Here is a 27,153-nt window from a genome sequence, read left to right on the forward strand (position 1 = left end):
GTGAAAGTTGAGACATGAGTTTACATGATTTCTAATATAGTTTTAGCTTATATTATATCTTATTTTATAAACTAAATTTCCTCAAGTTTAAATATGCATCTTTATTTTCTGAAAACTGACTTTTATGACAAGTACTCGTTTCGGCTAGGTGACTGACATTTTGTGAATCTTACTGTAACGTTAGTTAGTTGGCGAGCTTCTCACACATTGAAGGTTTCCCAAAGACAAAGAGTTGAGGAGACAGTGGGAAGTAGCTAGAAGGGAAGTTTCCCGACTCATCTACAAAGAGTAGGTTTATCATCACTGTATTATTTAATAGTTTGCCATTAAATGGTGATTTGTTTTTATTTTTATTTCCTTTTCAGCCCGTTGCAACCAGAGCTACACGAGCCTCAAGAAAGCTGAGGAGAGTCTGTCAGTGCACTGTTCTCACCATCTCCAAGAGATTGATGGAAGTATATAGCCTTTTGTTGTTATTATTATTATACCAATACTATATTATTAGTGTACTAGTCACTATTTAATTTACTATTTTTATTATTGTCTATATTATTCTGCAATTGATATTACATTGTATTTGCGATTATTATTATTATACCAATACTATTATATTATACCACTTGAGATTATCAATCTATTATAGTTATGCTGTTGTATTATTGACTATATTCTGTAAATGATACTACATATTCTATTGCTATTATTATAGTATTATTATACTATATACTATTATAAATATATTATTATGATATTATATTATTGTACTTATATAATTGTACTATTCATTACTATTTTATTTGCTGTATACTGTTTGTTTATTGACATTATATACTTTATTATTGACTATATTATTATATACTACATAAACTATTTCTTATATATAGTGTATAACAAACTATTTACTATTCTCACTTTCTTATATTTACTATTTGCATTGCACTGTAGTTGTACCATGTCATATGTATTACCATAAAGGATCCATCAGTTATTGTTGTTGTATGTTTTGGAGTATCTGTAAATATCTGTATCATTTTAGTGCTATAAAAATACAGAAAGCAGCCTGTGTGATTTGTATTTGATGATTTGTTTCATTTTCTCAATGGTGGTCAATTCTAAGCTCAAGAAAAGCTAAAATTGGGTTAAAGACAGAAAATGCCTTTTCTACAATAAGAAAACTTTATTTCATTTAATGTGAAAATTTACATTTTCACAATTCTTATGCAAGAATAAAGCAGCCAAATACATGACAAGCCTGAGCTTTGACTATTTCTTATTAAAATAAATATTTTATATGTCTAACTATAGATATTTTAAGCAACTAGAACTTTTTGTACACCACGTACATTATAAACCACTGAAATCGGTTGATAAATGTAAATGTTATTTTAGTTTTTATCCAGAAAAACCGCAGCTCGCCCGTTTACTTGCACTTGTTAACAGCGCAGTCTTGCCCCGCACAATATGGCGGACTCGTTGATGTGTCGCAGCAACAGTCCAAAGAGGCCAATAGTGTTTATTATAATGTCTAATGGTTCCACAGAACAAAAAATAGGGAAAAACTCCGGAAGAACTTCTGTCCCAAAACGAGTGTGCCCTGAGGGGTTTTCCAGAAATCAAGGTTAACTTATTGAACATATACCCTGAACTCTCGGTTGATTAACCCAAACCTCTCTAACTCGAGGTATGATGCTTCAATAAACGCGTTCAGGAGTAAGTTCAGTCGACCCAGAGCATGTTCCCGGTTAAACACACGAGACATTCTCAACAGAGCGACGAATCCACGAGTCTCCATGGGAACAGACGCTGAGAAAAAGCGCGCCATTCTACTTCCTTCTTCTTCTGTTGTTTAATGGAGATTTACACACTTAGTGAATATCGCCACCGTGTGGTTGTGCAATAATAGCGTTTTCAATCTTTTTGTTTAATCTTGATTCTTTAATCACTGAGAATAAGAATTATATTGTTTGTTTGACGCTCATTATATAATAAGACATACGTGTTTCATTAGAGAAATACATTATTAGAAAATTGCAAAATTAATAAATAAACATTTGAATGCAGATCCATTATGTATGAGATGACAATAAAGTAAATAATAAATATATTAAAATTAAACAAACATTTACACATTACCTTGTTGTTATAATAGTGCTTTATAATTAATATATATCGATACGACTCTCTCTCTCTCTCTCTCTCTCTCTCTCTCTCTCTCTCTCTCTCTCTCTCTCTCTCTCTCTCTCTCTCTCTCTCTCTCTCTCTCTCTCTCTCTCTCTCTCTCTCTCTCTCTCTCTCTCTCTCTCTCTCTCTCTCTCTCTCTCTCTCTCTGGAGTCTCATCAGAAGATCACACATGCCCTGAACACTTCTGAAGCATAAACTAAAACTGAAGTATAAACTCCGGAGCAGGTTATGTTCAGAGAGTAAGTTGCTATGGTTACTCTCATACCCTGAAAGTTACCTCAGTTTTTGAAACCATAAGTTGAGGTTATTCGCTCACTTACTCAAGGTGTGTCACATGACCTGCTTTCTGGAATACTCTCTGTGTTTCACAACATGAGGGACAGTGAGTGATTCATTAACAGTTATTAATGCTCTTTCATATTTGATCACAATTACCTTTATTTACTCTTACTTGTACATTCAGTATATTCTTTAATGACATATATTTAATTTTTCTTTGTCAGTTGTTTGTGTTGTTGGGTTTTTTTCCTCTTCTTTTATGTTGTTTTGCACTTTTGTTTTAATTGTTTTAATTGTCTCACATCTTGTTTTAACTATATTTAACTATATTTATCTCTCATTTAGTGTTTTGCAGTATGTGTAGTTTAGAAATTTACTACATATTCATAAACTAAATTAATGTCAAGTACAAAGTTTAACATTAATAGATAACATGGACATCAGTGTGAATGTAGCACATTAATTAATTGTAGTAATCAAATGAACTTGTTGAAATATATGCTACACATTTCAAAGATACTGTAATATTTAAAAGCTGTGTTATTAAAACCCTTCTCTTTTTCTTCTTCCACCCTCATATGAACTGTAATGAATTAATCAGATCAATATATTTTAATGAGTCTGTGTGAATGAAGCAGTAACATCTCAGACGCATCTGGAAAATAACTGGAAAGTTTCCACAGATTTTTCTCGATCTGATTTAATACAGTTTTAATAATGTTTTCCTGCACTATTACTCATAAATGAATGTAAATATGAATGTAAACTCACCTCCTCTAGCAGCTCCAAAGGCATAAAACAGGAGGATGAATTGTAGTGAAGGCAGAATATTAAAGATTATTCCAGCCAGAACATTGAATATAGTCTTGATCCGTTGACTTAACTTCCCAATTAATCTCACCAATGCTGTATAAGAAACAAACAACAATTAATAAATCAATCCAAATGTTTGATCTGATTTTGAATTAATATCATGATAAACAATAAGTACAGAAGTAAACTAACTTCATTAATTAATGTTTTAATTTGGACAGACGATGTTCACACAATCATTCACTGTTTCCCTCTAGAAAACTATATAAACTTATAAATATCATATTAAACTCTAACAATCTTCAACACAAGGAAAAAATCACTAAAGTCCTCAAAAACACTTGATATTACACACATTAAAATCATTATGTAGACATTATGACAAAATACTGACACTCAGTTTATATGAAAGTAACATGTAAATACACACAAGTGAGTGTACTTCAGTATGAATGTAAATGTAACAAACACTGTGTCATTGTTGATCAGATTAAATGAACATGATGGTGTGTTGATTCAATCATTGTTTAATTATATTCAACTGAAAAATACTGTAATAAAGACTGTAATAAATATATATAAAAATACAATCTCCATAATAAATCTCTGTCATTATACAGTAATAAATAAAACACTGTAATCACAACTTAATATTTAGTTTTTTGATGAGATAACTCAAATATCCAAGTTTTTTTTTTTTTTTTTTTTGCTGTCTGTAAGAAGCAATTAAATTAATTATTGTGTTGATATACTTGTGTCTCAACTGTCTCTTTCCTGTACACACATTAGAAAATCTGAGCATTTTGATGTGTTTGTGTGTTTATATAAAAGCCTGTAGTAGCCTATATTACATTATCATATATAAACAGTATAATAATCATAAAATAATTACAGCACCATTTACCTGCTCTCAAACAACTCTGTAGGTATTATTATAATTAATATTATTATCATTATTGTTTTTGTTGTTACATTTAATATATTGCGACACTTTAATATGTGAATTATATTATCAGAAACTAAATACATTTATCGTTGTCAGGCTTTTATTTGTGATAAGTGGATAAAACGCGCACTCGAGTTTAAGTCTGCTGTGAATTTGACCTTCCACAAGATGGCGCTGTTTTCACTGTCACAATATTGATTCTGAATCTGTTCCCTTCACAGATTTAAGAGGCTTCATTTCTCCTTCACACTCAGTAGTTTTAGGCCTTTTTGCAAACGTTTAGACCAAGTTTAGCTGTTTTAGAGAGCGTTTACTCATTGTGAGCCTGGTTTTACACCCCCTGACTCGTACTGTCCTTCTCAAGCTTCAGTGAATGTTTGAACCTTCAGTATATTTTTGCCATGCTACAGATACAGATGATCCCTGGGAGATGAATCCTAAGGACTTTGGTGGTGTTGCCTTTTTTCTTCTAGTGGCTCCTAGAGGTCAAAATCTGTAATTTGTACTTCTAAAAACAAAATGTTTAAAATGATTAAAAAGAATATTATAAGGACAAATGTTCATGAGTTATTGTGATTTTTTGGAGGGCATGGTAAAAAAATATGGTTTACAGTGCTGTACCACAATTGGATCATTTTATACAGGTTAAAATTATTTTGTTTAAACTACATGAAAATAAACTCGACAGTATTAATACTGTCACAATACTGTATTAATACAGTAACAATACTATAAAACATTTTACAGTAAATTATTGCCATCCAGCTGCCAGTAAGTTACTGTAAAATGTACAGCAATCTCTTTACAGTAATAGTTGTGTTTGAGTCACTCAGTTGTTCTCAGTGTGAAAAGATGGATCTGAAAATCATTCAGTCACTGCTGGAAAGGGTTCAAATATGCAGAAGACGCTGGAAAACTGAAGAATCTGCAGGACCTGGAGGATTTTTCTGAAGAACAGAGCTCAGTTTAACTGATCAGGACAAACAAGAGACTCATGAACAACCATCACAAAACAAACTATCAGTGGTGGATCATCCAGGTAACCACACACATCCAGAATCAAGGGTAAACTTTTGCTTCATTTGTGTAAATGCAGCTGTCATTTTGTCTTATGGATTATATATAAACCCTGTTGTGTGAAATATCTTATTCAGGACAGTACTAAATAAAATGTATTATCCCTCATACATAAAAAAGATAATATTTTTTATGTAAAATATATTTTACAGCTGAGTAAAACTATTCCCTTTTTCACTATTATGTTATTTATTTCCATGATTTTTCATGGCCTGAAAATTCTTTGTTATTTCAGGTTTTCCAGACTGTTAATCAGTGAATCAATGACATGAGGTGATCGGACGTCTCTGAAAATGTTTCAATAAGAGAGTGTGCTCAATCCTGAGGAGAAAATAATGATAAAAGTGCTGAGTTTGTCTGTGAGGAGAGCAGAAAACACGCCAGAGAAACACACACATCACGGCTCTATATTAGGCTACTAATATAATGTTAATATATTTGTTAAATATGCTGTGTTATCATGAATTATTGAGTATCCTGTGGACAGAAGAGGCACAAGGAGAATCTTGTTTTTAAATCACTCGATGTCCTGAGACTGAATAAACTATAAACTAAAGACTTCATAAACTAATGACTTTACCTGCTGATTCACTGCTATTATTTCAGTTCACATCCTTTAATGGGTCATTTATTGTCACTTTGATTTATTCTGTTTTATTTTTTTCTTTCATCACTTTTATTATTTCTTTTTATCTTTATCATGTAAAACACTGATTATAATCAGCTATATAAACTCATCTTGTCTAATGGAAATGCTTCAATTAACTGATAATCAGGTCTGATATTATGGTTTGTATATTTTGTAACTCAAACAGCATTAATGTGGTAAAACATGATTTCTGCTCATGTCACTGACTCTTGATGAAGGAAATACTTACTGTAAATAATATAGAAGAGGATGAACAGAAGCACCATCACAAACATGACTATAATCATGACACCTTCAAATCCGGCGTAATTCAGACTTTTGTCCCAGGCAGATTTAAACAGAACTGGAATAAAGGAAGAGAAAAAACAACAATTACTAAAATAGAAGAACAAAATATAAACACAGATCACAGGAATTACAAAAACTCTTCTCACTGAACAGATGCTTTTATACAAACATTACGACACATTCTTTAACTGTCAGTCTCTCTTCTGATACTGACCCTTGACCTTTGTGCTGATTATATGACCTCTGACCCTGACACAGGTTGAGATGTCATTCAGAAGTAGCTTTAGTTCAGTCACTAACATGATGTCTACTGTAACAATTAATGCAATATTTTCATAACTAACCGGTGTAGATCATAAATGTGTCGAGTCACACAGAGATTCAGTGAACATGTAGAATATGATATACTGACAGAAATACAACAGTAACACAAGACACTTCCTAGTATTAATGATTTCCTGTAGGATATTGGAAATATCACATCATTTAAATGTAATTATTGTTCAACTATTAATGTGCATTTTAATGTGTTTATGATGATGACTGTTGATTTACATCTGGATTTATTTACCTGAATAAAAAACACCTGAGAAAACAATATATTCTGTTCTAAAACTCAAATTTCTAATCCATGTTTTAATCTTGCCTGTAAAACAGAAAAGATGAAATAATTACATCCACAATCTCATTTTCAACACCAAAACAATGAAACACAAATGCCAATAAAACAATTAACAATTTTTGTTGTAAAATTCATTGGTTTATGTGAAAACAATATGCACATTATAATTCATATCCTATATTAATCTATAAATAATAATAAATCAGTCATACCTGTGAACTCATTAATATATGGAGCCGCCCAGAGCAACATGAGAGGCCTCAGAAAATAAAGAGCACAACAAGAGACCGACTCAAACAGAGATCCTGAAACAACACCAGATATTACTGTACATATAAACACATATTTGAATGATAAATCATAATGCATTGATAAACCATCAGTACTGAAACACTGACCTTCAGAAACACCCCAGAGGACAAAAGACAGAAACATCAGAATATTTGGACAGAAGACGAGAAACATCTGAAGACGAAACACTGTGTCTGGAGAATAAAGACAAAATAACACATGTTCAGTCAAATAATAAAATTATGTTTTAATGAAATATGTATTAATTATTTAAACTATCATTATCAGTCATTCAGTTTTATTTAAAACACACATCTCTGTTCTTCCTGACTATTACACTTATAACTTAATGAATCAAACTCAAAACTGTGTTGGAAACGATTACAAATGTAAAAAGTGAATATGGGTGTAAGTTGGATTCTCGCATTATAATATTTAGTTTTTAAAGTAATGTTGTTCTTTTATTTGTCTTTGTCACGTTAACTCTGATTTATCCATTTATTTGTTCGACCAAAATGATGAAGAAAGTCTGTAAATAAATACAAATTACTTAAGGCTAGCTTCATTTGCCTAGCTCGAGGTGTTTTGCTTCATCCAGGGAAAATATGTTAGGATTTTTAGTAGAAATCATGATTTTTTTTTTTGGTAGAAATAGTAGAGTATTTACACAACTAATTAATTACTTGAACTGCAGCAAACTATTTTTTTTTCTTTCTTTTTTTTTTTTCAAAATTTCCCGCCCTTTAGGACCTAAAGCTCTTCAGTGTTGTTTGACGACTGAGGACACTTTGCAATAACGTTACATGGTCAGTAATTTCTATAAAAACTGCTGTAATTGTTAATAGATAATATGAATTACTAATGTTGGACATGTTTGAGTAAAATCCATCTAATGTTGTCTATTGACTTGCATGTTATCCTCATTAACAAACTTTAGACTTGGAATTATCCAACCAAAATATTCATCAACTCCCTCTTATGCCATCTCAAATGCATGTGACTTTTTTGTTGTTTTTCTGAAAAATATCTGTTTTGTACAATTTTTTATTTTTTTGTTCTCACAGTGACAGTAGCCATTGACTTGCATTATATAATTCACCGAGGATCACAGTTCCAGCTAAATCTACTGAAGAAAAAAGTCACCTACAAGTCACCTTGGACGGCCTGAGGGTGAGTAAATTAACAGCTAATTTTCATTTTTGGGTGAAATATCCCTTTAATCAAGAATGATTCAATTCATTAGGGTGTAAAGATAATTTATGATTTGTTGATGCACGTTTTATTTTCAGACTAAATTATAAATTAAACCAATGACTGATTCAGATGCATTTCTTAATTGCAAATCTGGCCAGTCATTAATGTAAATTATTTTAGTGCTGTAAAATTTATATTTTCTTGTCCTTTGCTGTCACATATCTGCAAAATCTGATTCCCTATTACAGATTATTCAGATTTTTTAAAAATAATCACAAAAATAATCACAATTGCTTTATCACAGACTGAAAACATTCACCTGAGAAGAGTGTGTCCTGAAGGCCCTTATCTTTTTCCTGGGAGAAAATCCTGAAGACCTCATCAAGGAGTACCTTCTGAGTTGAACTTAAGAATATTCTATTTTGACTTATTTTCAGAAAAAAGTCTAAATTTGTGTATTTTGTAGTTTTGCTAGAGGCAATGTAACTATGTTCACTATTTTAGGATAACCAGACGATGATTGAAGAGCAGCTCACCATGGTGGTGTTCATTATTCAGAAGGAGGGGGAAGAACTTCATGATCTGCTGACATCGAGGGAGTTAAAGTTTTGAATCAACTGACTTCAGTCACATCAGCCTGTGCCCTGCTTCTGGGTATGATATACATCAACCTGGCTTGTCTGGAACCCCTTCGATTTACTTTGTATGTGTATGTCTAGTACGAGTGTGTAGTTGTATGAATGTCCAGTTGTGTTGTTTGAGAACTGCTTGGTTCACTTTGATTTGTGCAAGGGTAAATTATATTTAAAGGGTTCGTTCACCCAAAAATGACTCACCCTCATGTTGTTCCACATCCGTAAGACCTTTGTTCATCTTCAGAACACAAATTAAGATATTTTTGATGAAGTGTGAGAGGTTTCTGTCCCTCCATTGAGATCCAACGCAACTACCACTTTCAAGGTCCAGAATAATAGGAAAGACATCATTAAAGTACTCCAGTGGTTTAACCTCAGTTTTATGAAGCGTCGTGAAGCTCTCGTGAATGCGCGTTGCAGATCAATATTTTCATAAAGTGGTAAATTATGTTTTTTTGCACAAACAAAACAATCGCGTAGCTTCATAAAACTGAGGTTAAACCACTGCAGTCACATGGATTACTTTAATGATGTTCCTATTATTCTGGACCTTGAAAGTGGTAGTTGCGTTGGATCTCAATGGAGGGACAGAAACCTCTCAGACTTCATCAAAAATATCTTAATTTGTGTTCTGAAGATGAACAAAGGTCTTACGAATGTAGAACGACATGATGTCTCTATCTCAATCGCTCTAGCGCCACCAACTGTCCAAATTTGCACTCACATTTATGCTAATAACTTTTTAACTGTAAGGGCTAGAAACAAAATTCCTTGGCTCAAGGCGATTTAATTGCACCACATGACGTCATTTTCTGTCATGAAAATTTTCCCTCCATTTTGAATTTTCTGAAAAAATTACTTTTTCGAACTCCATAGCCATTGTTCCGATTTTCTCGAAAAGGGGGCCGTGACATCAGTGCCTGGCAGAGTAGTTGGCGTTGGTGTTCCTAGCTTTCCCTCCAGGAGTCTGGATCTGAAGGCACTCTCTTTAAAGACACCACCGTCACAGTCACGGCTAGCCTTTCCGCTGTGCTTGTAGGACTTCTATGAGTTTTTGTAACTTTTATGTAGGGAGCGAATGCCTGTCTACACGTACAAGTCAAATGAAGTATAGTTTGCAAGGCTGTGCGTTTGACTAAGAGTATGCGCATAAAAACTGAACTATACTTTGGGCTTTAAACACAGTAATGAATGTTTAAAAAACAACAACAACAAAAAAAAAGGTATTGGGTAAAAGCATCCCATGTTAAGTTAACCTAATGATGTTATTTTGTTTAAAGGCCTACAGTTGGAAGCAGCTATTCTGCTCAAGGTGGACCCGGGTTGCTGTCTGAAGCTGAGGTGAGCCATGAACTGTTGACTACAGTGTGTGAAGCACAATCCAATCAAAGCACTACACTTACTGCACATCTTGTTATGCAAATGATTTCAATGCAAACATTAGTTTGTTTAGTTTGTTTGTTTGTTTGTAGTTGGTCTACACAAACTATCCTATTAATGTGAAGAGAAAATTACATTCATTTTTTAGTTAATGGCCAAAAGTATTTGAGCAGTTGTACAACAGTAGTTAAAAACTAGAACGTACATTTCCTGAAGAAAATGTGAATAGTGCTTGCAGTGGCAAAATTCAGCACTCGGTTGCTAGGGTGTTTCTAGGCAATTGCTAAGGTGTTCTGGGTGGTTGCTAGGGTGTTCTGAGTGGTTGCTAGTCAGTTGCTATGGTAACCTGGGTGGTTGCTTGGGTGTTGCTAGGCAGTTGCTAGGGTGTTCTGGGCGGTTGCTAGGCAGTTACTATGGTAACCTGGGTGGTTGTTAGGGTATTGATTTGTGGTTGCTAGTTGTCACAGATGGCTTCTATGGAGTTTTTATAAAGTTCTTAGCATGTTTTTAACCTGATTTAGCACTTAACTAATCACTATTAGCATGTAGCTATTCACTGCTAGCATGTGTAGCATGTTGGAAGTCCAGTTTGCTAGCATGAGTCAAAAGAGCCAACCGCCATGTCTCTACGATGTTCTGATGCAGAGATATAGGTCTTGCTAAACAGTTGCTAGGGTACTCTGTTTGGTTGCTAGGGAGTGGCTTGGCAGCTACCAGTGATACTGTAAAGGCTGCTTGTCACTATGAATGATATAAACCAACCCTATGATGTTCAGATTTGAAGATATCCTTCTTTGGGTTTGGGTTGCTAGGGTGCTCTAAATGGTTGCTAGGGCATGGCTAGACAGTTAGCAGGCTTAAACTAATAGACTGCATGTCTGCCCAAATCAAAAGAGCCAAACTCGCATGTCTCTATGATGCTCTGATTCATTTTATCCCTCTCATCTATTATCAATGTTAAGTCTATGGGGTGGTTGCTAGGGTGCTGTAAGTGGTTGCTAGGGTGTGGCTATGATGAAGATTTTAGGTCATTACTTATTGGCTGCTTGATAAGATGAGTCAAATGAGTGAGAGAGAGAGAGAGAGAGAGAGAGAGAGAGAGAGAGAGAGAGAGAGAGAGAGAGAGAGGGTTCCTCAGGCCCTGCTTGTGTGTGTGTGTGTGTGTGTGTGTGTGAGTGTGAGTGTGAGTGTGTGTGTGTGTGTGTGTGTGTGTGTGTGTGTGTGTGTGTGTGTGTGTGTGAGTGTGAGTGTGTGTGTGTGTGTGTGTGTGTGTGTGTGTGTGTGTGTGTGTGTGAGAGAAAGTGACAGTTGAAAGTGACGGAATGTTTGTGAATTTGAATTTTTCAATGTAAGTTTATGGGACTTTTTTGGCCGCTTTTTCGTCCGCTGTGCAAACATTGTTGGTCCGATCGCTTAGAAAAGTCACAGCACACCTCTCCTCAATGAGCCGGTCGATATGACACCTCATTCATGGGTCTAGGACAAACGCTGCGGGAGGAGTAGCGTGCCAAACTTTTGTGTGGAATAATAATAAGTATACAAGAGAACAGTAATGATGCTTCGCCAGAGGCAAATTAATTTAACTTATAAGGTTTGCCTTTCAAATTAATATGTGAAGATGGTTAATGCTATTATCCCCTCTCCTCCGGGGCCATGCTCAGACCAGCCCTCCTGACATCCCAACACCTAAGATAGTGCCTAAAGGCTGCGGGGAGGATCATGACCACATTGTGTTCACAGTGGATGGCCAGTTAATCACAGAGGAGAGCGAGGACCTCTCAATGGCACTGGGCCTCCTCCAGTGTGTGCTTTATTTGGAAAATCTGTAGTCTTTTTAACATTAGATTAATGAGTGAGTGAAATTATTGAAAATTGCAAATACAACCACTTGCAAACAGTTATGCTCTGAAGTCCTGCAGTATCTTTCATTGTCAACAGCGCACTAACATTTTTGTAAGTCCTTCAGGATTTCAAAAACAATATAGAAACTGGAACTAAAACTGGAAGAAAGAGAGCAAGAGAGAATATAGACTCTGAAAGATTGAGTTGTACACTCATTTTACACTCAATGACAGGAAGTCTGACTGCATCCTTCAATTTCAAAAAACACGCTCCAAAAAGGTCAGTGTCTTTTTCAGTCCTTTAGGATACTGGATTGGATTCCTAATGTAAAATATACACACAGACGGATGAGAGGTCCTCGCTCTCCTCTGTGATTAACTGGCCATCCAACATGAGCACAGTGTGATGTTGTACATGTATATTCCCTGACTTGTCAGCACTGAGGTTATTTGCTGCTGAAAGAAATCAATTTAAAGGTTTTGAAAGTGTAATGTATTTTGTTTCTCAGTAAGCATTTAGTACAGGATTCTGAACCTCTAAAGTCATGATTTGGTAAGAAATTATTAATTATCATTCATCTTTTAAGTAAAAAAAAAAAATATATATATATATAGCACCTCTAATTTGACAAATAAAGCTTCTTTAAGAATAGGTGCTATATAGCACTTAAAAAGGCTCCCCTATGATTATGAGCCAATGAACCACTTTTAGTGCTATTTAGCACCATTTTTGTTTGTGTACTGATTAAGGATAGAAGAGTAGGTCTTTTTCTCTTCTGTTGACTTACCTAGTAGTTTCAGTACCACATTTATCTTCGTTGAAAATTGCCTGCGATTCCGAGATAATCCACTGTGAACTGTACATGTGTATCGTCCTTCATCTTCAGCTCTCAGATTGTCCAGACGGAGGGAGAAGTTTCTGTGTTGAATCTGATCAGTAAAGAAATGAGCTCTGTCATGATAATCCTTGTGCTGTTTCTCTGCTTGACTCTCACCATCTTCATACAGATGAACTAGATCTTCTAAGTCCTTTTTTCTCCATTCCACCTTCAGACCGTCCATTGTAGAGAGTCTATCATCATAACAGGGCAGAACCACTGAAGATCCCAGAGGAACAGGTGTGTGATGAGAAGGTTTCACAGTCAATCCTAAAAATGAAACATTTATTTGTTAAAAATAAGTGAGGCATATTTTGTGTAATTTTTTTTTTTTTTTTTTTTTTCATTAAACAGCCCTAAAAAATTGCATTAAAAGCCAAAACATTTATTAAGGGTTAAGCACAGTGTTTTTTAAGGTTTTTTTTTTTTTTTTTTTTTTTTTTTTTTTAAGAAAATCACTGGATTCAGTTCATGTAAAGTTTGTTAGGTTGATGACATCAGATCTTTTAAAGATAATCAGAGTTTGTTCAAGGCACTTTAATAGCAGTTAAACTAGATATCCACAGCCAAAACTGGTTCATTTGCTTCATTTTCTGAGTTGTATTTGTGAAATAGTCTGTACTTATTTTCTGTTCTGTACTTGTGATGCTTGTAACTTGAGTCTCCAAATGACTATTTTCCACACCAGTCTATAATTGTGGTATAATGTATGGAAGTTTATTAATGTCAAATGTATTTGAAATAAAAAGCTTGTTGAATTGCACTAATTGAAAAAAAAAAGTGCATTGCATTAACTGTTTGTACAAACCCGATTCCAAAAAAGTTGGGACACTGTACAAATTGTGAATAAAAAAGGAATGCAATGATGTGGAAGTTTCAAATTTCAATATTTTATTCAGAATACAACATATATGACATATCAAATGTTTAAACTGAGAAAATGTATCATTTTAAGGGAAAAATAAGTTGATTTTAAATTTCATGGCATCAACACATCTCAAAAAAGTTGGGACAAGGCCATGTTTACCACTGTGTGGCATCCCCTCTTCTTTTTATAACAATCTGCAAACGTCTGGGGACTGAGGAGACAAGTTGCTCAAGTTTAGGAATAGGAATGTTGTCCCATTCTTGTCTAATACAGGCTTCTAGTTGCTCAACTGTCTTAGGTCTTCTTTGTCGCATCTTCCTCTTTATGATGCGCCAAATCTTTTCTATGGGTGAAAGATCTGGACTGCAGACTGGCCATTTCAGTACCTGGATCCTTCTTCTACGCAGCCATGATGTTGTAATTGATGCAGTATGTGGTCTGGCATTGTCATGTTGGAAAATGCAAGGTCTTCCCTGAAAGAGACGATGTATGGATGGGAGCATATGTTGTTCTAGAACTTGGATATACCTTTCAGCATTGATGGTGCCTTTCCAGATGTGTAAGCTGCCCATGCCACACGCACTCATGCAACCCCATACCATCAGAGATGCAGGCTTCTGAACTGAGCGCTGATAACAACTTACTAGCCATTGTTCTGGTCTTCATAAACAGCCGCTAGCGGCACCTGCTGGTGAGGTCGACTAACAGCAGATGGAGATCATGCATCGGCAATCTACTGCTTTTCCTGCAGTTCCCGGATGTGAAATGTTGAATTTTCTGCCGAATTTGAACCACTGAATTTTTGGAAGTGAATTTGTAAAGCGAAATAAAATGGACCGAAAATTGCCTGCTTGTTTGTTGCACTTTTTTTTTTTTTTTTTTTTTAATTAGTGCAATTTAACAAGCTTTTTATTTAAAAAAACATTTGGCATTAATAAACTTCCATAATAATGCATCTCAGAACAGCATGTATGAATAAAATGAACTGTGATTAGTTACTGTACATGTTAATCAGACAGCTCTTCATGTTTTAGAGGGCAGTTTTTGGTCAGAATGAGGCACATTATGGCCTTTTGTGGTTTAGTCAAAGTTGTAGTCATGTGAGACTAGGGGACCAGTTTCAAGAGCAGTACATCTTCAGCGCAGTGATACTCTATACACCATAAACAGAGTCAGTGGACAGGGTGAAGGAGGTCTGGCTTTTCTGTGTAAGCATGCACTATTATCTAGGCATGAATGAGTTGGTAGAATAGTTCAAGTAAAGCGAACAAGCATTTCTGTCTGGCATTGTGAACTAACACAGAATAATTAGGACTATTTACTACAGAGAGAGCATCTGCTGGTGAAATATATCTACCAAACTACAAAATGAACAGACTGAGTTTGTGCTGAGAATACACATGACTCTCACAGGCCAAAAGCACAATAACTCCTTCCACAAATTGGGATTTTTTGATATTATCTGCTAATAGCTTATATATTATAATTTCTTGATTTCTGCTCTTTAATTTATTGGGAATTTACTTTCCATAGACACTCACATGTACAAACCCAGCTCCAGCTGATAAAGCATATAAATACATGTTCAGATGTAGTTGGTGCTCAATCAAAATTAATAATTTTATGTATATAATTAATGATATATGACCAGCCCAGACAATTATATTTATCACTTAAATGCATCATTTTTATTGTAACTATACTACTTCATCAAATTGATATATTGATCAGGGCTACAACAGCAGGAGTTTTTTTTTTTTTTTTTTTACTCTTACCCAGTTTCAACTCTGTATTGGTTGAAAACACACAATCCTGGTCCCTGTAAACTTTACATCTGTAAACCCCTTCATCTTCAGCTCTCAGTTTTTTCAGACGGAGGCAGAAGTTTCCATCTTTAATCTTCTTCTTTGAGAAATGAGCTCTTTTGTGATAATCCTTGTGCTGTTCCTCTGCTCGACTCTCACCATCTTCATACAGATGAACTAAAGTGTCTGAGTCTGTTCTTCTCCATTCCACCTTCAGACTCTCCTGTAACAAGCTTTTGTTAATCTGACAGGGCAAAACCACTGAAGATCCCAGAGGAATGAGTTTACCAGACATAAAGAACTCTATAAAGGAATAGAAACATATGGAAAAAACTATTAATACAAAAGAAGAAATAAACTTTAGCACAAAACTCAAAACGCACTTGCATAACAGCTAGTCCATCATTCACAACTTGCTATTAGTTAATTAATTTGGTTTAATATGCAAAATACATTAAAAAAAATATTTTTTTTTTTTCAGTTTTTATCATTTTAAGCATAATTCAATAGCAAACAATCCAAGATATGTTTTAAATTGCTCTTAGTCCCTGTCCCAAATGGCACCCTAAACACTCGCGGTCTTCCTACTTTCGTGCCGTAACGCCGCTTTGACTGACGGGAAGAAGTCTGCTGCGGAGCTGCACCAGTGCAAAAGTGTGCTTCGAGGGCGAATATCGACTGCAAAGAGGGCGCTCGTGAGCACCCTTCTGAAAGCTAAAATGACAAATGGGACACCCTACAGTCCAAGTACAGGTCTCTGCAGGAGAGTAATAGGAGTTACCAGATCAGTGGGCGAATCCATAAACAGTGCGTTTTGAGAGCGTTACCTGATTTGCCCACATCAGAGTGTGGGTAGGGTTTAGGAGTGGGGTCGGGTGAAGGGGGTCATTTTCATTGCATGATTTATAAACACCCACCAGTTTGTAAACACCCACAAATTCAGAAATGCCCACTTTTGTTCCGCAGAAACCTCATAGTACAGTCTCATGAACTTGACGGACACACGCACGAGGCAGCCATTGTACGTCCACAAGACCGATAGTGCAGAGAAGTGTGCCATTTGGGACAGGGCCTCAGAAGTGCTGAATGAACTGAACTTTTTCAGTATCACATCAGAAAAAAAATACTGTCATTTCCATATCCTGCAAAAAGTGATAATGTGCAATGATTACCTTAAGAATCTATACTTTATTTAACCCATAAAAAATAATCAATCTAATGTAGTCAGGCTGATTCAATCATATTAAATATTATATTTGATTTGATGAAATTAATTAATTTAGATTTAACTGCATAAAGCAGATTTTTAGATCACCTGACAAAATATTTTTTCAGGGTATAAAGTATATTTTATCAAAATATGTGCTTCATGAAGCTGTGACCATGCAGTTTTGACAGTAGAGTTGATACGGTCAAATACTGTAAATTATACTGTAAGAATGGTGTTGCACTATTACATACAGTAATCACATTTACTGTACTGCTGTAGATATCATGCAGACTTATTTTTCTTGACCAAATGTTCTTACAGTAACTGACACTCATGTTTGTGAACAGAGAGACACGTCTTGATAACATATATATGACATCTCAATATTTTTAATCCTGATTATATAGTTATAGCTCTGATTATATAAATATATTAATACATTTCTTAAGATTTATAACTACATATTCAGGATTACAAATATAATCAGATACTATATAATTATCTTCTTTGAAATAATTGCAAATGTTCACACACACACACACACACACTTTGAACATTATGGTAATCAGCTGTGAATAACGTGATAAATTGACAACAATGTAACATGTCTTCACTATCTTGAGTTCTCCTGACTCAAACATGTAATATTGATGTATCACTAAAACACTAAATAATCAAACCAGCTGAAAACTCTTTGTACTGTATTGTTGATTAACTATTAAGAGTCGAGTTTGATTTGTTTTTATCTGTTTACTTACTCAAATCCAAATTTGTCTTGGCTGAAAACACACAATCCCTCTTGCTGTAAACTGTACATGTGTATTCTCCTTTATCTTCAGCTCTCAGATTGTCCAGACGGAGGGAGAAGTTTCCATGTTTAATGTGATCGGTAAAGAAATGAGCTCTATCTTGATAATCCTGCTGCTGTTTCTCTGCTCGACTCTCACCATCTTCATACAGATGAACCAGATCCTTTAAGTCTTTTTTTCTCCATTCCACCTTCAGATCCTCAGTTAGTAAGTTTGGGGGAACATGACAGGGCAAAACCACTGAACCTCCAAGATTAACATTAAGGTTGCAAGAATTTTGCACAATCAAACCTGAGAAGGAAAAGAGATTTAATTTCAAATGTGAGGTAAATGTTGAGGCCAAATAACCCCACTATCAGCCTCTGTCAGGCTGTTTTAATCACACTAAATACAGGTGCAAATATTTTGTGATGAGATTATTGGGACATTGTCAGAAACACATGACCATAATCATTTGTAAACACTAGCGGTTTGTTCATGAATCTATAGTCAGTGTCGAATCAGAAAAAAAATGACGCTGATTAATGCTATCAAAACCACAAAAACACACTTCACAAAAATATTCAAACAAAAAAAAACTGAGTTATCTAACAATTTTTTTCCATTACCGTACACAAAACTGATGAGCGATCTGTCTAAAGGTACTAGATTTTGCTAGTTTCCCTGAGTTCAGCTACTAGAAACACAAAGCTTTAGGATGCTCCAAATCTGATGATATTAATTCAACAATACCTTATCTACTGCTACCGGAAATTTCTTGAATATTTTATAACTTATGTCTTATCTCATCTTGGTGATCTATTTGTCAAAATATTGATAACTAATGATAACTCAAATGAATTAAACTCGTAAACTATCACATTAACAAACTTTTGACTTCTTGACTTTTTCTAAACTAAATATTTCCATTGGAAAAGCAGCAGCAGCAGCTGTTTGATTTACACACTCAATAAACACTAATTATTATGATGATGGTTATTATTATTATTAGGTTCAGATGTATTTTGCACTGGATCACAGTAAATCAGAGTATGTTCCTGTTATATTTGTACCTTTAGTAGATGATCTGCAGTAGATCAGACAGCAGAGCAGAAGAGCAGATCCAGATGCAGAAACACAGAGAATCATCATTATTATGTGTAGAGCAGAGAAACCTGAGAAACACACAGTTATTGAACAATGATAGTATTGTGCAAAGTTCCTTATATTGCACAAATTGGTCCCTAAGATATGATAAAGCGGGACACACACAAGAATGATGTCAATTTAACACATTATTGCATGCATGATTTCTTTTCTGACTCAGACACAGTCACCACTGAAAGATCTGCAAAAGAGATTTCCTACATTTCTACAGTAATACTGTGCTGAAATATATTCCAAAGCTAAGAGAAGAAAATACTATCACAACAATTAGATCAACACAGCTAATGCTGAACTGTAGTTGAACACTTAACCAAGTGTTAATTTTCAAAACTCTTCACACATGATCACAACATCAGTTTGTTAGGTCATGTTTGTGTCAACATTTTTTTTAGGTCTGTGTTTTATTGAGTGATGAACTCAAAACTTTGCTAGTGTTCTGGAAGAATGAGCTGATTTAAGTCATGAGTGAAGTGTTTTGGTAGATTTAGTGCATTTTGAATATGAATTAACTGCTGTGAAGTTGGTCAGGTACGGAAGCCCTGAACTGCATGGTGAAAAAAAAAAAAAATTGGTGGGGAGGAAAAAAAAAAACAAACAAACAAAAAAAAAAACTTCTCGTTATTTCAAAATATTAAGTCGTTATTTCAAGATATTAAGTCGTTATATCAACATAATAAGTCGTTATAACGACATAATATCTCGTAATTTCAACATAATAAGTCGTTATAACGACATAATATCTCGTAATTTCAACATAATAAGTCGTTATTGTCTATCAAGTATGATAAAGGAGGAAAGCACATCAATGTCTTCAGTGGCACAGCGCTAATGTATTGGATCGCAATTCAACCTTTTACTGCGATCGCCGCGGTTTCGAATCCGCCTTTTGCCGAGTTCGCTCTTCTCTAGTTACACTTCACATATCAAAAAAGGCATTTATTTTCAATAAAAAGGAAAACAATGTTCTAAAAGTGCAAATAACCTGCCTAACGAGTGTTTAATAACATTAAAAGTATTTATTGGGCAGCGTTAGCAGCATGTTCTCTTTCGATATTGCCCGCTAGAGGGCAGAATAAGACAGGGAATCAACTAAAGAACGCAATAGTTATGTTGACCTACTGTTGTTACAAGTTGGTGCTGCAAAATCCCAGAAGGTTATCATTGGAATTTGCATTCATCCCAGGCTAACATTGAGGTTAAATTTATTAGCCCATAGTAAATAAAACAATTTACAGTGCAAATAGATGTATATCAGGGGTGTCAAACTTACGGCCCGGTGTCCAATCTGATTTGAACTATAATAAAACATAGAGATGCACTAGTCCAGGGGCCAAAAACGTTTTTATTCCGGGCTTGCAAACAAACTGCTTTGTAATAATTTCCCAAAATTTCATCTGTGTATTTACGAAGTATGTAAACAGGACTTTAACACGCTGAATACGGACACAAAGAGAACAGACCCGCCAGCAGAGGAAATACTGTACCATGCACAAGCTCACTGTTCGCGAAAAATAGGCAGAATAATATAAATATTACAGTGGGATTGATATGAATGTATCTCTGGAAGGAACTGTATTAATAAAACTTTTGATGGCTTTTCCTCTTATCTCCATATAAAGTAGTAGCTAGTATTAGCCTATAGTTATCGAAAAGCGCTGCTGTGTGTATAGCGGTAACCATGGAAACGCTATATCACTGCTGTTTCATTTTCATTCAGTCCGTCTGCTGATTTTGTTTTAGCATAATTTCACAAAGCTAAAGTCAGACCAGACCTAGTTTTTGCTGTTAATCTTGAAATTATTCAGTAATTTAAATTAAAAACAACTGCTCATGCTCGTGTGCATAACATCGCTGTTGGAATTGTGATAAAAATGCCTCTAATATCTAAATGCCAGTGTTTGCCTCTAATATCAAAGAGCTATACATATTTGTTTAAGGCCAGATTGGCCTGTGAAAAAATAAACAACAAATAAATTTGCTTTAAAAAAAATCTGCAACCAGTATCAGAATCAGACGATTTGCTTCTTATAAAAATTGAAATTGGCCATGAAAAATCAAAATAAAAAATGCTAATAAAAAATATTAAATAAAAAAATCATTAAAAAAAAAAAAAAAAAAGTCTTTTTCGCTGTAAAAAAAAAATACAGTTTTCTTACAAATTAATTTGTTGTTCATATGTTTCATATTAATGCAGCGCACTAAGGTTATTATAAGAAGAAGCTAATTCGGCCCGCATATGGTTAATTTATTTCCAGTCCGGCCCTCAAACTAAAATGAGTTTGACACCCCTACTGTAGATGCTATTTACACTAAGTGAAAATACCGATACATCCTATTTATACTAAGTGACAATAGCAACATTTTCACGATATTCTATTTATACTAGATGAAAATAGCGATATATTGACACCATGTAAAAGTAGCCTATCAGTTCTTTGCAAGATATGTAAATAGTATTTAGATGCTGTAGGCTACATTGTATTGGCAGATATTATTTGTACTGTAAATTGTTTTATTTATTATGGGCTAATAAATTTAACCTCAATGTTAGCCTGGGATGAATGCAAATTCCAATGATAACCTTCTGGGATTTTGCAGCACCAACTTGTAACAACAGTAGGTCAACATAACTATTGCGTTCTTTAGTTGATTCCCTGTCTTATTCTGCCCTCTAGCGGGCAATATCGAAAGAGAACATGCTGCTAACGCTGCCCAATAAATACTTTTAATGTTATTAAACACTCGTTAGGCAGGTTATTTGCACTTTTAGAACATTGTTTTCCTTTTTATTGAAAATAAATGCCTTTTTTGATATGTGAAGTGTAACTAGAGAAGAGCGAACTCGGCAAAAGGCGGATTCGAAACCGCGGCGATCGCAGTAAAAGGTTGAATTGCGATCCAATACATCAGCGCTGCGCCACTGAAGACAATAATGTGCTTTCCTCCTTTATCATACTTGATAGACAATAACGACTTATTATGTTGAAATAATGAGATATTATGTCGTTATAACGACTTATTATGTTGAAATTACGAGAAGTTTCTTTTTGTTGTTGTTGTTGTTGTTTGTTTTTCCTCCCCACCAAGTTTTTTTTTTTTTTTTTTTTTTTTTTTCCACCATGCGGTTCAGGGCTTCCGTAGTCAGGAGAACTGTGTGAAGAGTTATGAAAAAATGACCTGTATTGAGAAATGTGTCTTAGCGATTGTAAACAAACAAACTGCAGGCCTAATTTCATTACCATTTATACAAAAGAGGACATTTTATGAATAATTTCATACTGTGATGTAAACCATGTAAAATTTAATTAGGTGAATTATAAACAGTAGAAGGATGTCAATCTCATTTTGTAAATACATTTTACAAACAAAAAGACTGTGTAATGCTGCCTGTCGATAGTGTTTTTAGGACATTGTTTTATGAGTAATAGCGTGTGCTTTTTGCTACCTCTGCTATTGTTGTGGAAGAATGAGCTGATTTAAAACATGGATGAAGCGTTTTGGTTATTTTAGTGGATTTTAGATGTTTGTTAATTGGTCTATAAATGAAGGAGTTTTTCCAAGTGCTTGGAAATCTGCAATAATAACACCAGTGTTCAAATCAGGTGATCACATGGCTATTAATTATAGACCAATTAGTATCCTTCCAGCAGTATCTAAAACTCCAGAAAAATGGATTTCTGAACAGATAATATCACATTTGAATAGTACTCCATTCTCATTACATCTGATGCAATTTGGGTTTTGAAAGTATCATTCTACAGAAACTGCTAATTGTTATTTTAGAAAATATAAAATCTAAATTGGATAAAGGAGTTGTGGTGGAAGCTGTCTATCTAGATTTACAGAAAACATTCAACAGAGTAAATCATGAGGTTTTAATTAACAAGTTATCAGTTTATAATTTCTCACCAGAGGTAATTAGATGGATAAAATCATACCTTGCTGATAGAAAACAGTGTGTTTGGGTAGGCCATAAGACTTTAAAAAAAGTTACTAATTATGTTGGCGTACCTCAAGGTTCAATATTGGGTCCTTTGTTACTCAGTTTGTATATTTATGACCTTCCTACATTACATTCAATAGAAATACTCTATAAGCAGGCTTTGAAATATTGCATAAAATGTCTAATTTATATCATCATTGTAAAATTTTGCTATGATCTTTTAAACTGGGAAAATATGATTACATTTTATTTGTGAATACAATTTTGTATGGTATGGCCCCACCTCCACTTATTAGAAGTCCAGTTTATTAGAAAAAAACATAACTTATCTATTAGAGCCATTACTAGAGGGGATATTATATGGAAGTAAACTAATGCCATATGTTTTTGAAATAAAAAGCTTGTTGAATTGCACTACTTACTTGAAAAAAAACATGCATTGCATTAACCGTGCTTGTATTTTAATGCATTGTATTTTTAGGGCTTCCATTTTTACAGGCTGAAACCTGTAAAACCTGAAACCGTCTGACCGAATCGGAGCGTGTATCAAACTGCCAAAGTCACGTGATTTTAGTAAATGAGGCTTCATTACGTCATCACTGTTTCTAAACGTTTTTAAAACAGTTTTCAATTTCAATGGTTCACCGGTAGAGGGCGATGATAAAGTGAACCCATGAATCATGCAGATTCACTGAGAACTGTTGAACAAGTGTCTATGGGCTTTACCCTATGGTTTTATACATTTGTAGATGTTTTAATTAGACATTAGAATAATTAAAATGAATAATGGTAGTTATTAATCTCTTATTGGCCTGTTTAGCTTGAGCCATGGAACAGAGAAACAAGCCCTGAAAATTGATAAAAGAACACATATTATACAGACACTCTATATTTAATCTTATTAGATTATAAGTTAATTGCATTTGATAGATTTTACTTTCAATAAAACTTTTGCAGTACATTTGTAAAAGGTGTTTTTATGCATGTTTGGCCTGAGTTTTGTTGCATTTGCACTGTTCTGACCACTAGGGGTCACTGTGGAGACGGTGTGAGATTGTTTCGAAGTCTCGACACATTACGGCACATTTGCTTCAACTGCTTCAGTGTTTCACGAAGTCTCGATCTGCCCATCACTAAATGGAGGTATGAACTAGTGATGTGATGTTTGACACCGAGGCTTCGGAGCTTGTATCAAAAAAACGAAACATCTCACAGTGAAGCACGGTATCGGAGCTTGATTCGTTTTGCCATAACCACGTGATCGGTGACGTCCGATGCTTCGCTTTCGCACTCAACCACGTGACTGCTTCGTATTCTGATTCACATAACGTGAACCCTTGCGCAGATGTGAAGTGTCATTTGCTTTTTAGCAAAAGAATTTTATAATACGAATAAATATTTACATGTGTAGTTTTGTGCATGTTCAGTTTGTATTTATTCCCAGTTCATACTTCATTCTATGACAATCATTTATTTTGACAATCATTTATTTTGATTATTCCCCAAAACATTATTCAGAATAATTTATTAAAATTGTGTAAGTAAAATGACACGTGAAAGACTATGTATAATAATAAATTTACATTGTTTTATACGCTTTTCATAGCACAAACTGATTTATTAAATGAAACAGTCCAGAAATAGCTGGGTCGTCTGGGACGCAAAGGCAGTTTTTTTCCACCTTTTGACCACAAGATGTCGTTAGTGTGCACCGTGTTGAAAAGCTTCGAGTAATGAACCTTTTTACAATACACTCGAGGGGAAAGCCTCGGTGCTTCGCAAAGCTTCATTTCGCCATCACTAGTATGAACGTTTCTTATATATTCTGAATTTAAAATGTTGTTTTTGAAATGCAGTAAGTAGTCATTTTGACTATAGAATTAATGAAACTTGTCTCTTTTATGCAATTTTTAAGGCTATACATTAAAGTTTTTCATTTTGTTGCAGTAAATTTGCAGAATCACCCCAGGACAGTGGAAGCTGATCAAAAACAAGGTTAGTTTCATAAGACTTTCATAAACACATAAGCTACTTATACAGATGGTGTGTTATATCTGTCACATCTTTTCAGGAATAAGTTAATAATAATCTATTGTTTTAGAATGTTCCAGAACAGTTGACCGGCTCTATTGACTGTGGGATCTTCATGTTAATGGTAAGAAAAAGAAGGGAAAGTAAAAAGTTTTTAAAAATGTATGAACTTCTCTTTTCATTAGAATGAAAAACAAACATGAAGGCTTTAGGTGATTGTTAACCCCAGATAAACAGAATCCTTGGTTATCTTGATTCACGTTTCACACTGATCATCATTTACCTGAGGTTAACAGTTAATTCTGAGTATTCATACACAGCGTTTCACACTGTACATTACTAAACCCTGGGTTAATGTCCTTATCGGCAGTGTCAGTGTCACTGATGGGATGAACGAAGCACACAATATGTGTACATAAATGCTTAGGCATTACACATCCTCATATTACATATAGTCAACTTCACTATCAAGTTTATCCTGAATGGACATTTCAGACTATAAAATAATTAAACGGTATTTTTTGCACTGCAATTGTTGCATTTTCTGTTAGCATTTGTTGTTTTTTTCTTTTCAATGCTGAATTTACTATTTATATACAATGCACAGTGTTCTGTGACTGTCAAAAGCGTGTAAATATACAAGCGTGGAGTGTTACTTTACCCAAGGTTAAAAGTGGTGTTTAGGACGAAGATAACGCGGGGTTAAGTGCAGCGTGAAGGTCCATGTGAATTGCTTGCCTTTTTAAAAAATTTAAACTGAACATGATTGATTAATTTCATTAGTGACAGGGTATGATTTATGTCTCCAATATATAAACATGAGAAAAACAGAATGTCAAAACTTTATTATACATGCTGTGCTGCATCCTGACTACAACACAAAGTATTGTTAAATACACTTCCAACATTTCATCCCATTTATTTGTACCCTTCTCTCATGAAGGAGCCACGGATCACAGAAGACCTCTGTGCTGCACAACAACCAAAAGTCTTCAAGCGTTTAGTGGAAGAGCTGTGCTTTCTGATATTGAAAGAGGAAGACCAGGGAAAAGCCCTTCTTCAACTTTCACAGGCTGAAATGGATGATGGCAGACAACTGGCCAAAGGGCCTTTAGTGTTTTGCTTCCAAATTAAGGATATGGACATTTTTCTTAATGAGTGTCTGGACAAAAAAAGTCTTGAAATGTATGTTTATGGAGATTTTTTTTTTTTTTTTTTAAGATTTAATTTGTCATCATGTACCTGCTGTGCAATAATTTGTTCAATTTACTCTCTTTGGTTTCTAACTTTTTTAGATCAAAGCACAGCTAGTATATGATGCTTTTGCTACTTAGGGGGAAAAGTTAATTTTTATTAAAATTAAATAACTTTTGTGTTTTGTTTTTGGGTTTGATGGGTCTGAATTTGCGTAATTCATGTAATCTAGTGTACAACTGCGTAATGTGTATTATGTACTATAAAAAATGGTTAATTCTGAAATGCTTGAGTAAAATATACATTTTCTGTCAAATAAATATTGTTTGTTGTTTGTCATTTTTAGTCTTTACGGATTGTGTTCAATTTTTATACAGTTAATCATTTAAGATAAAACAAGTTGATGAACTTTTAACTTTAAAAATATTTAAAAGGTTACAAAGGGCAGGGGTTTAAGACACACAGACACACATTTATATATCCTTGTAACTTTTGTGTGTGTATATATATTTATATGATTAAGCTATTAACAAAATGCGAGTATGTATCTATTATTTAATTTAGATTATTTTAATAAAATATTTGACATTAACATGGTTTTAAACTTTAAAACGCTCCAAATGGAGCAATGTCTACGAAGATAAATTTTCTCCGCCCGCTGTAGTCCTCAGACTGTCATGACATATGGTTCAACTGCAGGAAAAGCAGTAGAGTACCGAGCATAATCTCCATCTGCTGTTAGTCGACCTCACCAGCAGGTGGTGCAAGCGTGTGTTGACAAAGAACAGTTAGAGGAAGTCATTCATTTCATTCATTAAAACGGATTTGCATTAACGGAGCAAGCAAGTGCATGTGTCATGATTATTAGGGACAGTATGCAGAAAAGTCAGCTGATAAAGACACAAAAGTTGTTTACATTTAATTCAATGTCTTCACTGTTACTTTCACTGTGTAGCCTGAGGGAAACCCAAGTACTGCAGCACAGCCGCGATATAAAGTTAAGGGAAGTTATGTGTCTATCTCAGATTTAACGTTTGAACTGTACATCAGCATCAGAGAATAATGTTATAAT

General features: G+C 34.4%; 1 protein-coding gene across 2 annotated transcripts in view; it reads right to left on the reverse strand.

Moving 5' to 3' along the window:
- Positions 1 to 27,153, reverse strand: part of LOC127508102 (uncharacterized) — a 54,425-nt gene that overhangs the window by 9,999 nt on the left and 17,273 nt on the right. Inside the window, exons 5-13 of one of the 2 annotated variants that reach the window (XM_051885723.1) lie at positions 18,820 to 18,921; positions 17,717 to 18,058; positions 15,719 to 16,051; positions 12,986 to 13,345; positions 7,255 to 7,341; positions 7,069 to 7,161; positions 6,806 to 6,880; positions 6,176 to 6,289; positions 3,233 to 3,367 (exon numbers count right to left, since the gene is read on the reverse strand). In XM_051885723.1, coding sequence (XP_051741683.1) covers positions 3,233 to 3,367; positions 6,176 to 6,289; positions 6,806 to 6,880; positions 7,069 to 7,161; positions 7,255 to 7,341; positions 12,986 to 13,345; positions 15,719 to 16,051; positions 17,717 to 18,058; positions 18,820 to 18,921 — 1,641 coding nt within the window. The remainder of the gene's footprint in view (positions 1 to 3,232; positions 3,368 to 6,175; positions 6,290 to 6,805; positions 6,881 to 7,068; positions 7,162 to 7,254; positions 7,342 to 12,985; positions 13,346 to 15,718; positions 16,052 to 17,716; positions 18,059 to 18,819; positions 18,922 to 27,153) is intronic. The other variant, XM_051885724.1, reaches the window with a different exon arrangement.

The sequence above is a fragment of the Ctenopharyngodon idella genome, chromosome 3 (genome assembly GCF_019924925.1).
Source record: "Ctenopharyngodon idella isolate HZGC_01 chromosome 3, HZGC01, whole genome shotgun sequence".
In the NCBI taxonomy this organism is placed as follows: Eukaryota; Metazoa; Chordata; class Actinopteri; order Cypriniformes; family Xenocyprididae; genus Ctenopharyngodon; species Ctenopharyngodon idella.